The following is a 12427-nucleotide window of genomic DNA, read 5'->3' on the forward strand; positions in this document are numbered from 1 at the left end:
GAGTTCCCAGGGGTGTCACCCCACATCCCCAGGCAGGCACCCCAACATTCCCCACACACCCCAACATAAATTCTCAAAGTTTCTCCCCGTGTCCCTCCGTGTTAACGTTCCCGGGGTGTCCCCTGTGTCCCAGTGTGAGACCCCAGAATTGTCCCCCGGTGTCCCTGTGCCCCTCCGTGTTCCCCGTGCCTCCCGTGTCCCTGCAGATGCTCCTGGGGGTGTCCCCTGTCCCTGTACAAGTTCCCAGCGGTGTCCCTGTGTCCCAGTGCCAGTTCCCGGGGCTGTCCCGGTGTCCCGGTGCCATTTCCCAGCGGTGTCCCCTTGTCCCAGTGCAAGATCTCCAGAGTGTCCCCATGTCTTCCTGGGGGTGTCCTCGTATCCCAGTGCCAGTTCCTGGGGATGTCCCTGTGTCCCTGTACGAGCTCTTGGGGATGTCCCCCTGTCCCAGTGCCAGTTCCCAAGGGTGTCCCTTTGTCCCAGTGCCCATTCCAGGGGTTGTCCCCGTGACCCACTGCCATTTCCTGCAGGTGTCCCCATGTCCCAGTGCCAGTTCTCAGTGGTGTCCCCGTGTCCCGGTACAAGTTCCCAGAGGTGTCCCCGTGTCCCAGTGCCAGTTCCCAGGGGGCGTCCCCATGTTCCTGTACAAGCTCTCGGGTGTGTCCCAGTGTCCCAATGCCAGTTCCTGGGGTGCCACCGTGTCCCTGTACAAGTTTCCAGGGGTGTCCCAGTGCCACTTCCCAGGGTTGTCCCGGTGCCCGTTCCCGGGGTGTCCCCGTTTCCCAGCCGTGTCCCGCCGTGTCCCAGTGCCCGTTCCCGGGGGTGTCCCGGTACAAGTTCCCGGGGTGTCCCCAGGTCCCCGTGTCCCTTCCCAGCCGTGTCCCGGTGTCCCGGTGCCATTTCCCAGCCGTGTCCCGGTGTCCCAGTCCCAGTTCCCGGGAGCGTCCCAGTGTCCCAGTGCCATTTCCCAGCCGTGACCCAGTGCCCCGTGTCCCAGTGCCCGTTCCCAGGGGTGTTCCAGTGTCCCGGTACAAGTTCTCGGGGGTGTCCCTGTGCCATTTCCTGGTACAAGTTCCCAGAGGTGTCCCCATGTGCCTGTGCCGGTTCCTGGGGGTGTCCCACGTGTCCGTGTCCCACTGCCAGTTCTCGGGGGTGTCCCCGTGTCCCTGTACAAGTTCCTGGGGGTGTCCCCCTGTCCTGGTGCCACTTCCCAGAGGTGTCCCCCTGTCCCAGTGGCAGTTCTCGGGAATGTCCCCGTATCCCTGTAGGAGTTCCCAGGGGTGTCCCCGTGTCCCAGTGCCAGTTCCCGGGGTGTCCCGGTGCCATTCCCAGGCCGTGTCCCGGTGTCCCACTGCCCGTTCCCGGGGGTGTCCCGGTACAAGTTCCCGAGGATGTCCCCGTGTCCCGGTGCCATTCCCCAGCCGTGTTCCGGTGTCCCGGTGCCATTCCCCAGCCGTGTCCCGGTGTCCCGGTACAAGTTCCCCGGGCTGTCCCCATGTCCCGGTGCCATTCCCCAGCCGTGTTCCGGGGTCCCAGTCCCAGTTCCCTGGGCTGTCCCGGTGTCCCGGTGCCATTCCCAGCCGTGTCCCGGGGTCCCAGTCCCAGTTCCCCCGGCTGTCCCCATGTCCCGGTGCCATCCCCAGCCGTGTCCCGCCGTGTCCCCCCCGTGTCCCCCCTCGGGCGCGCGCTGCGCGGCCCCGCCCCGCGGGCCGGGGGGGTACCGGGGGGGGGGGCGGGGCGGCCCCGGGGCGGCGGCGCGGCCGGAGCGGAGCGGAGCGAGCGGGGCGAGCTCGGCAGGGCCGTGCGGCGATGGGGCGGCGGGGCCCGGCGGCGCTGCGGACCCTCCTGCTGCTGCTGCTGCTGCTGCTGCTGGGGACCCTCGTGCCGGTGAGTGCGGCTGGGGGCGCCCGGGGACCCCGAACCGGGCTGGGGGGTCCCGGGAAGGAGCTGGGAGTTGGGGTCCCGCCAAGGAGTTGGGGAGCTCTGAAGGATTTGGGGTGCCTGAAAGGAGACGGAGTTTCCACTCACGGATTTGGGGGCTCGGAAAGGAGTTGGGGGCCCTTGCAGGAGTTGGGGTCTCCTCACACGGAGCTAAGATCCCGGAAAGGAGTTGTGGGTTGGGGTCCCGCCAAGGAATTGGGGAGCTTTGAAGGATTTGGGGTGCCTGAAAGGAGCCGGGGTCTCCACCCGCGGGTTTGGGGGCTCTGAAAGGAGCTGAGGGCCCTTGCAGGAGTTGGAATGTCCCCATACGGAGCTGGGATCCCCAAAGGAGTCGGGGTCCCGGGAGCTGGAATTCCCTGTAGGAGTTGGGGTCCCCTACAGGGAGTTGGGGTCCCCTGAGCGGGAGTTCTATGGAGCAGTTGTGACCCCCCCTTGTGGTTTTGGGGTGCCTTGAAGTATTTGGGGCCCTTAAAGGAGTTGGGGTCCCGCCAAGGAGTTGGGGAGATCTAAAGGATTTGGGGTGCCTGAAAGGAGCCGGGATCTCCCTCCGCGGATTTGGGGGCTCTGAAAGGAGCTGAGGGCCCTTGCAGGAGTTGGGGTCTCCCCCCGCGGCGCTGGGATCCCCAAAGGAATTGGGGTCCCAGGAGCTGGAATTCCCGTCCCCTACAGGAGTTGGGGTCCCCGGAGTGGGAATTCTATGGAGCAGTTGTGAGCCCCCTGTGGTTTTGGGGTGCCTTGAAGTATTTGGGGCCCTTAAAGGAGTTGGGGTCCCCACAGGATTTTGGGACCCCCTAAAGGATTTGGGTACCTCGGAGCTGGGGTCTCCTGAAGGAGTTGGGGTCCCCTAGAGGAGTTAGGAACCTCTCCCCAGATTTGGGGATCCCTCTGGGAGTTGGGGTCCCCCACGGAGTTTGTGTCTCTCGAAGGACTTGAGGATCCTTGTGATCCCGGAATTGGGGTCCCCCAGGACACCAAGGAGATGTGGGGGTCCCTGTTCCTGAAGGGATTGGGGGGTCCCCCCTGTACCAGGGGATCCCTGGCCCCCTGCCCCCCTCGCTAAGGGACTGGGGGTCCCCCCCTGTACCAGAGTCCCGTGGAGACCCCAGGGCCCACCCTGGGAATTGCAGTGTCCCCCCAAAGGATCGGGGGGTCCCTCTCCCCGTGCCCTGCCCCACCTGGGAATGGGGGGTTTGGGGTCCCCCTGCCTGTCCCCTATGGGGTGTGAGGTCCCCCATGGACTGGGGGTGCGTGGGGTCACCCACCCCATACCCCTGTGGGAGTGGGGTCCCCGTGACCCCCGTGTGAGGGCTCCAGTCTGGGTGGGGGGGCTCTGTCACCCCCCGTTCCTTTAGGGAATTGGGGTCCCCCCTGACCCCAGGGTGGGGATGGTTCCCATCACCCCACAAACCCCCCCATGGCGGTCCAGCCCCCCTGTCCCCACCCCGTGCCCTGGGTGGGGGTCACCCATAGGGACACTCCTATCCTGTTTTGGGGTCCCCCCCGTGCGCACCGCACCCCATCCCCCGCCCCGGCTAAATTTAAAGGGTGATGGTGGCGCCGCTCACCCTAAAAATAACCATCCCAAAATACCCGCCCGGGGGGGGGCGCTGCGCCGGGGGCGCCCCTGGGGGGGTCCCCACCGTGCTGGGGGCAGCGGGGCGGGGGTGGCACCTCGGGGTGGCACCGATTGGCGGGGGGGTCCCGGTGGGTGCGGGCTGGGGGGCCCGGGGGCGGTTTGGGGTTGGGCGGGTGCCCGGGGTGGAGAACAGAGGGGGCCTTGTGCTCGGGGCCGGGCTGCCAGCGCGGCCCCCCCGCTCTCCGTGGGGCTCCCACCCACGCCCGGGGGGGACAGAGGGGGGGGATCCCCACTTTGCAGCCCCCACCCCTCATTCTGCTGAGAAACAGGGGGGGATTTGGGGACGGAGCTTCCCCATAACCCCCCTGGCCGGGATGCTGGCCCTACATCCACGTGGTGGGGGGGGTGTTCCCATCCCCACGCGGCCCACGGAGGGTGGGCGTCACCTGCACGGGCTGCGAAGGGTTAATGCGGTGGGGGGGAAGGGGAGGGCGAAGCAGGAATGCGCGATAAGATCGGCGTGCCCGGGGGGAAGGGCTGGGGAAGGGGGGGACACCCCACGCACGCTTTGCACACGCGTGTGCCCGGGGCACGCACGGCCACGGCGCTGCTGGGGGGGCTCCTGGCACACCTGGGGGCGTTTGGGGACACCTGGGGGCATCTGGGGGCATTTGGGGCCGCCTGGGAGCGCTCGGGGCCACTCGGGGACCCTCCGGGCCCGCGGCTCACATGGCCTCTCGCCTCCGGCTCGCTCCCATCGCCAAAGATGGCCCGGCTATGGGATGAGGAGGAGGAAGGCGGGGAGGAAGGTCAGCTCAGACGCTGGGTCCTTGCCAGGACTCCTGGGTTTCCCCTCTTGCCATGAAAACCCGACACTGCCCCAAAAAATCTTGCTGTCTCACAAAAGAACCTCCTGCCCTCAAAAAATCCCTGCTGAAAATCTGCCTATCCCCCTGCCCCCAAAAACCCATCTCCCCCCATACCCACCTCCCCCCCCCAAAAAAAACCCCATATCCCTTCCCCTAAAAATCCATTTTCCCCCCTAAAACCCTGCCACTCATCTCCACCCTCCAAAAATCCAACTCCACTCTCCAAAACCCATCTCCCTGCCCAAAAACCCATCACTCCCCCTGCCCAAAATCCCATCTCCCCCCAGAAAATGCTCCCTAAAACCAAACTCTCCTCTCCAAACCCCCTTCACCCCAAACCCTTCCATTCCTCCCCCCCTATCCCGAGCCGTCCCGGGATAAATTAGGCAATGCCAGCAGGGAGGAATGCAGGGAGAGGGGGCAGGGCAGGCGCATATTTGGGGCCCCCCTTTCTGCCCGGCCGTGCCGGTGACCCCGCAGCTGTTTCACCCCCAAATCCCGGGGGCGGATGGGGGGGGCGGGGGGGTCAGAGCAGCTGTTTCTGTCCCCCCCACCAGGGAGCAGCATCCCACAGCTGTGCTGGCAGCCCCCCCAAACCCTGGGGTGACCCCAATGCCCCCCAGTCCTTGGGGACCCCCGGGAGGGGGGAGAGGGGAATTTTTTCATGGGGGAAGCACCTTTGAGCATGACCTTGGGGGGAACAATGGGCCAGGGGGGGATGGCTATTAATAACCCCCCCCGGTTATTATTCTTGTGCTGCGTCACCTCCTCTTCCTCACCCGGATGAATTAACGGGGGGGGGGCACATCCAGATTTGGGGGCCACTTGGAGATTTGAGGGACCACATCCAGATTTTAGTGCGGGAACACCCAAACTGCCGGGGGACACCGAAATACGGGAGGGCTGAGGTGTTGCCCCTAATTTGGGGCGCACTTTGGAAGCGGGGGGTTGGCAGAGTGGTGCTTCCTCACCCTCCTCTTCCTCGCCCCCCTTCCCCCCCGAGTTTTCCCCAGGGTGCGGGGCAGGATTTGGGCCGGGGAGTGGAAAATGTGAGCGGCGGCGGCGGCGGGGCCGTGGCGTCCGGCCGGGCGCGGTGCCCCGGCGGCAGCGGGGGGGTCCCGGCTGCCGGGGGGGGCCCGGGCGCCCGGGGCTGCGGGGCCGGGGAGCGGGAGAGGCTTCCGGTAACCGGAGAGGGGGGATTGGCCCCGACCCTGCGCCGACACCGCCGGACAGCCGGCCCGCGGCTGCGCTTCCTGCGGCCGGGATGGGGCTGGGAGCGGGGCTGGGCCGTGGGGCACGAGTGGGGAGCGGGGCCTGGCACCCACGGGCTCGGGGCACGAGTGGGGAGCAGGGCTGGGCAGTGGGGCACGAGTGGGGAGCGGGGCCTGGCACCCACGGGCTTGGTGCAGGAGTGGGGAGTGATTCCAGGGGCTGGGCAGGGGGGCACGAGTGGGGAGCGGGACTGGGGAGCAGGACCTGTGCACCCACGGAATCGGGGCACGAGTGGGGAGCAAGGCCTGGCACCCATGGGCTTGGGGCACGAGTGGGGAGTGATTCCAGGGGCTGGTGAGCAATGGTGGCACCCACGGGCTCGGGGCACGAGTGGGGAGTGGTTACAGAGGCTGGGGAGCAGGGGCTGGCACCCGCGGGCTTAGGGCATGAGTGGGGGCGATGCCAGGGCAGCAGGGGCTGGGGAACAGGGGCAGCATCCAGGGGCTCGGGGCACGTGTAGGGAATGGTTCCAGGGCATCCAGAAGCTCGGGACACGAGTGGGGAGCAGGGGCTGGGTACCCACAGGCTCGGGGCACGAGTGGGGGCGATTCCAGGGCATCCAGGGGCTGAGGAGCAGGGACTGGGCACCCACGGGCTCGGGCCACGTGTGGGGAGCGATTCCAGGACACCCAGGGGCTCGGGGACGGAGCCTGGGCACCCACGGTCTTGGTGCACAAGTGGGGGGCAATTCCAGGGCACTCATGGGCTCGGGGCACAAGTGGGGGCGATTCCAGGGCCTGGAGAGCAGTGGTGTCACCCATGGACTCGAGGCACGAGTGGGGAGTGATTGCAGGACACCCAGGGGCTGCAGCGCCCGGGCTGGGAACCCACGGGCTTGGTGCATGAGTGGGGGTGATTCCTGGACACCCAGGGGCTCGGGGCACAGTGGGGGACACGGTGACAGAGCCCCTGCATGCTCGGTGTAGGGATTGAGCAGCCACCCCCGTGGGGACAATGGCAGAGCTCCCACTCGCTGGGAACACGAGTGGGGGTGTGGGGTGAGCACCCACACCCTCCTTGTGCATCTGAGGAGCGACAGAGCCGCCCCAAGCACACACGGCCCGGTGCCTCAGTTTCCCCTTGCACGGGGGCCGGGCTGGCACCCACAAGGGACCCCTTGGGGTGTTGGGTCCTCCCGTCCGTGTGGCAGCGTGGCCCCCCCGTGTCCCCCCCGTGTCCCGTCCCCCCCTTGTCCCGCCTAATCCCCCGACGCTTGTTTGCACAGCAAAGTGCTGCAGCGACGGATTCCTGCCGGGGCCGGGGCGGGGGCACCGGGCTGGGGCACACCCGGCTGGGGCACACGCGTGTGCTCGGCCCCGGGGCACCGGGCACACCCGGCTGGGGCATACCGGGGCACCGGGCTGGGGCACACCCGGCTGGGGCACACGCGTGTGCCAGGGCGCGGGTGTGGAGTGCCAGTGTTCTCTGGCACATGGAGGTGTTCACAGCCATCTGTGGGTGACTGTCTTGGCGTGTGCTGTCACACGCGTGGTGCTGCAAACACGCGCGTGTGCACGGCAGGCTGCGGGCGCGCCTCGGTGCTGGTGCAAACGCGCGTGCACAGCCACGTGTCAGAGTGCACGCGCGTCCCCGTGTCAGCGCACACGTGGAGCAGTGCAAACGCGTGTGCACACGCTTCCCGTGTCACTGCACACGCGTGTGCACACCGGGCTCCCCGGCACTCTTCCCAGTGCCTGCACATGCACGTCCCGGCGCCGGCGGTCCCGGTGATCCCGGTGATCCCGGTGATCCCGGTGCCGCTCGGGGCAGGAATGCCGGGGGTGTGCGATGAGCTCATCCCGCTCCCTTCTCCCGGTGACGCCACCGCACAGCCACGCACCCCCACCCCCGTCCCCCCCGGGGTGACGTGTCCCATTCCATGGTGGCCCCATCCCACGGTGGCCCTGTCCCCTGGTGGCCCCATTCCCTGGTGGCCCCGTCCCACGGTGGCCCTGTCCCCTGGTGGCCCCATTCCCTGGTGGCCCCGTCCCATGGTGGCTCCATCCCATGGTGGCCCTGTCCCCCTGTCCCCAGGTCACCAGCAGTGCCCGCGGCTGGGCCGACGCCTTCCCCGAGGACACGGTGGCCGATCACGTTGGGGACACGCAGGGACGGCGCTACTACCGGCACCTGTCAGATGATGAGGACCTGGTGGCCTCTGGAGGTGAGGGGACACCAGGGTGGGTGGGTGGGTCCTGATGCCACCCTGGGTGCCACTTGCACAGTGGATGGCACTGGGACCTGGTGGGAAAGTGGCACCGGGTGGGTCGGTGCCACCAGGAGTGAGAGTCACTTTGGCCGAATGTCACTGTGGGTGGGTGTGACACACATTGGGGGTGTTACCATCAGCTGGTGCCACCACAGGTGCCACTCACTCACCTGTCCCCATTGCAGATAGGAAAGGGACCTGATGGCACCCAGCACCAAGGTGGCACTGAGTGTGTGGGTGCCACCCTGGGTGCTGCTTGCACTGTCCCCATTGTGGTTGGTGCCACTTGGACTGGTGGCATCTGGTGATAAGGTGGCACTGGGTGGGTGGATGTCACAGCAAGCGAGTGCCACTCGTGCTGCCCCCACCACAGATGGGTGGCAGGGTGGCACTGAGTGGGTGAGCATCACCGTGGGTGAATGCCACCATGGGTGGCTGTCACCTTGGGTAGAACCACCCTGGGTGCTCCCATGTTCCCAGGGCGGATGGCACTGGTGTCAATCTGGCAGTAAAATGTCACCAGGTGGAGGCTACCATGGATGTGTGTCACCATGGCAATGTGTCACACATGTGGGTGCTCCCCTGGTGCCACCACACAGTCCCCATTGTGGGTGGCAATGAGATCTGGTGGCATTTGGTGGCAATGGGTGCCACCATGGGTCAGGGGATATCACTGTGGGTGGTTGGATGTCACCGTGGGTGGGTGGGTGCCACCATGGGTAGGTGGATGTCACCGTGGGTGGGTGGATGTCACCATGGGTGGATGGGTGTCACCGTGGGTGGGTGAGTGCCACCGTGGGTGGGTGGGTGTCACCACAGGTGGGTGGGTGTCACCGTGGGTGGATGGGTGTCACCGTCGGTGGGTGCCCACGCATGTGGGTGCCACCCTCATGCTGTGCCCTTGGCAGATGGCAGCGGGGAGGATGGCAGCGGTGTTCCCTGGCCACCGAGCGTCAAGGCCCCGCCTCCCAGCAGCGGGCTGGCACCCACCGGTAAGGGGACACTGTGGATGGCACCTGGCCCGGGGCTGGGCCCCACTGCTGGCACCGCTCTCAACCTCTGTCTCCTCTTCATCCTCCTCCTCCTCTTCCTCCTCCTCCTCCTCCTCCTCCCCGGGGGCAGCGCCCGGGCCCCGCCCCGCGCCCGCGGGCATGGTGGTGGCCGAGCCCGAGGACGACCCCCCGATCAGTAAGTGACACTTTTGGGGACCCCCCCCTTTTGCTGCAGCCCCACTTTTCCTCCTGTGCTTCATCGGGTGGGATCCCAATCCCTCGGGAGGGGGAAACACAGCTGGGGATTACAAGGAACATCTGGATGGGGGACTCACAGCTGGGTGGGGGTCACAGCTGGGCCAGGGGGATTTTTTGGGGGTGCAGGTGCCACCCCTCCCCAAGTTTTGACACCCCATCCCCAATTTTGGCACCCTCCACCCCCAGTTTATTTCCGGGCTCTGGTGAACTTCACCCGCAGCATCGACTACAGCCCGCGGCTGGAGGACCCTGACTCCGAGGAGTTCCGCGAGATTTCCGAGGCCGTGGTGGACACGGTGGGTGCTGGGGGGGCACTCTGGGGGTGCAGGGGTGGGGGGCACCCGAGGGACCCTTTGGGGGAACCCAAGGGACCATCCTGAACCCTCATTTCCGACAGCTGGAGTCCGAGTATTACAAAGTGCCTGGGGATCAGGTGGTCAGCGTGGTCTTCATCAAGTGAGTGAGGGGGCTTGAGGAGCTTTGGGGGGAGTCCAGGGGGGCTTTGGGGGGGTTTGGGGGAGTCCAGGGGGGTCCAGGGGGTTTGGGAAGTTGGGAAAAGGTGGGGCAGGGGGGTCTGGGGGAGCAAGGCATAATCTGGGGAGATTTTGGGGTGCAATGAGGAAGTTTTGGGGTGTAGAAGGAGCTTTTGGGCGTTTTGGGGATGATGGAGATGTTTGGAGGTGATGGGGCAGATTGGAGGTGAAGGGGATGTTTTGGGGTGCAATGAGGGTCTTTTGGGGTGCAATGAGGAAGTTTTGAGGTGCGGCAAGGAGCTGTAGGGCATTCAGGGAGGTTTTGGGGTGACTGATGCATTTGGAGGTGATGGGGCAGATAGGAGTTTTTGGGATGTTTTGGGATGCAATGAGGGGCTTTTGGGGTGCAACGAGGGGCTTTTGGGGTGCAATGAGGAGGTTTTGAAGTGAAGCAAGGAGCTTTTGGGCATGCAGGGAGGTTTTGGGGTCAGTGATGCATTTGGAGGTGATGGGGCAGATTGGAGGTTTTGGGATGTTTTGGGATGCAATGAGGGGCTTTTGGGGTGCAATGAGGGAGTTTTGGGGTGCAGCAAGGTGCTTTTGGGAGGGCAGGGAGGTTTTGGGGAGGATGGAGATATTTGGGGGTGATGGGGCAGATTGGAGGAGAAGGGAATGTTTTGGGATGTATGAGGGGCTTTTGGGGTGCAATGAGGAGGCTTTTGGGGTGCAATGAGGAAGTTTTGGGGTGCTTTTGGGAGAACAGAGGTTTTGCAGGTGTTGGGGTGGATTGGCAGTGATGGGAATGTTTTGGGGTGCAAAGAAGGGCTCTTGGGTTGCAGTGAGGACATTTCAGGGTGCCGTGAAGAGCTGCAGGGAGTTTTTTGGGGCTGACTGATGCATTTGGAGGTGCTGGGGTGCATTGGAGGAGATGAGCAATTCTCGGGGTGCAGCGGGGGTGGTTTGGAGTCTCGGGGCCGGTTTGGGGGTGCAGTGAGGCCGCTCTGGGATGCTGACCCCCTGTCCCCCAGGCAGCTGGACGGGGACGTGTTCGTGGAGCTGGACGTGGGCTCAGAGGGCAACGGGGACGAGGCGCAGCTGGGGGGGGTCCTGCGGGACCTGCTGGCCGGGGGCTCCATCGCCTCCTACCTCACCTCCCCCCAGGGCTTCCAGTTCCGCCGCCTGGGAGCCGGTGAGATTGGGGGGCTCTGGGGGGTTTTGGGGTGCTCTGGAGCAGTTTGGGGTTGGAAACCTCAGAGCAGCGCATCCCAACCTGTGTGTTGCTCTGCTGGCTGAATTATGGGTGGGGGGATGTTTTGGGGTGCCCCCCCTGAGCCTGTGCCCCCTCCCTGGCTGCAGTGACCCCCCAGCCTCGCGCCTGCACCGCCGGGGAGTTCTCCTGTGGCAGCGGGGAGTGCGTGGCCCTGGAGTATCGCTGCGACCGCCGGCCCGACTGCCACGATGCTTCTGATGAGGAGGGATGTGGTGAGGCAATGGGGCACCCCAGAACCTCCTCTGCCCCCTCCAACCCTCCCTGCCCTCATTGCCCACCCCACGGGCCTGACACTGCCCCTCTGCACTCCCCTTTCCTGTCTATGTCTCCTCCTGCACCCCCAGTTTCCCCTTTAACCCCCTGCTCCCTATTTTAGTGCTACATCCCCATAAATACTCCCTGCAATCCCTTTTTATCATATACCCCCTTATACTCTACTGCCCCCTCATTTTTCTCCAGCCCCCCTGCACCCCATGAACATTCCCCATACCCCTTTTGCCCTCTATAGCACTCTGCACCCCCATTTTTCACTTTAACCCCCCTGCACCCCCATTTTATCCCTATGCACCCATAAGCACTCCTCACAACCCTTTTTTCCCCCATATAACCCCCCTGCACCCCATTTTGCCCCTATACCCCCCATAAGCCCCCCTTGCACCCCTCGCACACCCCTTTTGCCCTCTATGCCACTCTGCACCCCAATTTCTCACTTTGATCCCCCTGCACCCCCATTTTACCCCAATGCCCCCATAAACATTCCTCACACCCCTTTTTTGCCCTTTATAACCCCTCTACAGCCATATAACCACCCTGCACCCCATTTTATCCCTATGCCCCCATAAACACTCCTCCCACCCCTTTTTCCCCCATATAACCCCTCTGCCCCCCATTTTTCACCTACAACCCCCCCATAAATCCCCCCTGCACCCCTCCCCTCCAGCCCTAAATCCCCCTTCCCCCCTAAATCCCCCCCTAACCCCCCTTTTCTGCCCCCAGAGCCATCCCCACGGCCGCCCCCCAGCAGCGCCCGCCCGGCCACCACCACGCGCCCGCTGAGCACCGCGCCCGTGGGCACCACCCCGGCGTCCCCCCTGCGCCCCTTCACGCCACAGCCCCCCAGACCAGCGCCCGGGGGGTGCCAGGGGGGCGAGGCCGCCTGCAGGGACGGGCGCTGCGTGCCCAGGGATTACCTGTGCGACGGAGAGCGCGACTGCGCCGACGGCTCCGACGAGGACGCCTGCGGTGGGTCTGGGGGTGCACAGGGGATTTGGGGGGCTCTAAATAGCTGGCAGGGCATGGCTTGGGCTGGTTTGCTCTGTGCCAGGCTGGGAAGGGCTGATGGAGTGATGGGAGATGGGGTGGTCGGTGTTGGGTCACCATATGTGTCCCTGTTGGGCCCAGTCCTGTTAAAGTAAAGTAAAAATCATCTTTAATGGTGGTCTGGTGAGGGCATTGAGCTCCACAGCAAGCTGGGTGTGAGTGTGGATCTGCTGGAGGCTTGAGGGCCCTGGACAGGCTGGATCCAAGGGATGAATCCATTGGTGTGAGGTTTAACAAGTCCAAATCCCAG

General features: G+C 65.2%; 1 protein-coding gene across 2 annotated transcripts in view; it reads left to right on the forward strand.

Annotated features, from left to right (window-relative positions):
• Positions 1–1735: 1735 nt before the first annotated feature.
• HSPG2 (heparan sulfate proteoglycan 2) overlaps positions 1736–12427 on the forward strand; it is a 46404-nt gene continuing 35712 nt past the window's right edge. The window contains exons 1-9 of one of the 2 annotated variants that reach the window (XM_074558421.1): positions 1736–1884; positions 7690–7819; positions 8773–8856; positions 8987–9052; positions 9301–9410; positions 9512–9570; positions 10616–10776; positions 10944–11069; positions 11854–12099. In XM_074558421.1, the coding sequence (XP_074414522.1) occupies positions 1807–1884; positions 7690–7819; positions 8773–8856; positions 8987–9052; positions 9301–9410; positions 9512–9570; positions 10616–10776; positions 10944–11069; positions 11854–12099 (1060 nt within the window). In that variant the 5' untranslated portion in view covers positions 1736–1806. The remainder of the gene's footprint in view (positions 1885–7689; positions 7820–8772; positions 8857–8986; positions 9053–9300; positions 9411–9511; positions 9571–10615; positions 10777–10943; positions 11070–11853; positions 12100–12427) is intronic. The other variant, XM_074558422.1, reaches the window with a different exon arrangement.

Source organism: Zonotrichia albicollis, chromosome 25, assembly GCF_047830755.1.
Source record: "Zonotrichia albicollis isolate bZonAlb1 chromosome 25, bZonAlb1.hap1, whole genome shotgun sequence".
Classification (NCBI taxonomy): domain Eukaryota; kingdom Metazoa; phylum Chordata; class Aves; order Passeriformes; family Passerellidae; genus Zonotrichia; species Zonotrichia albicollis.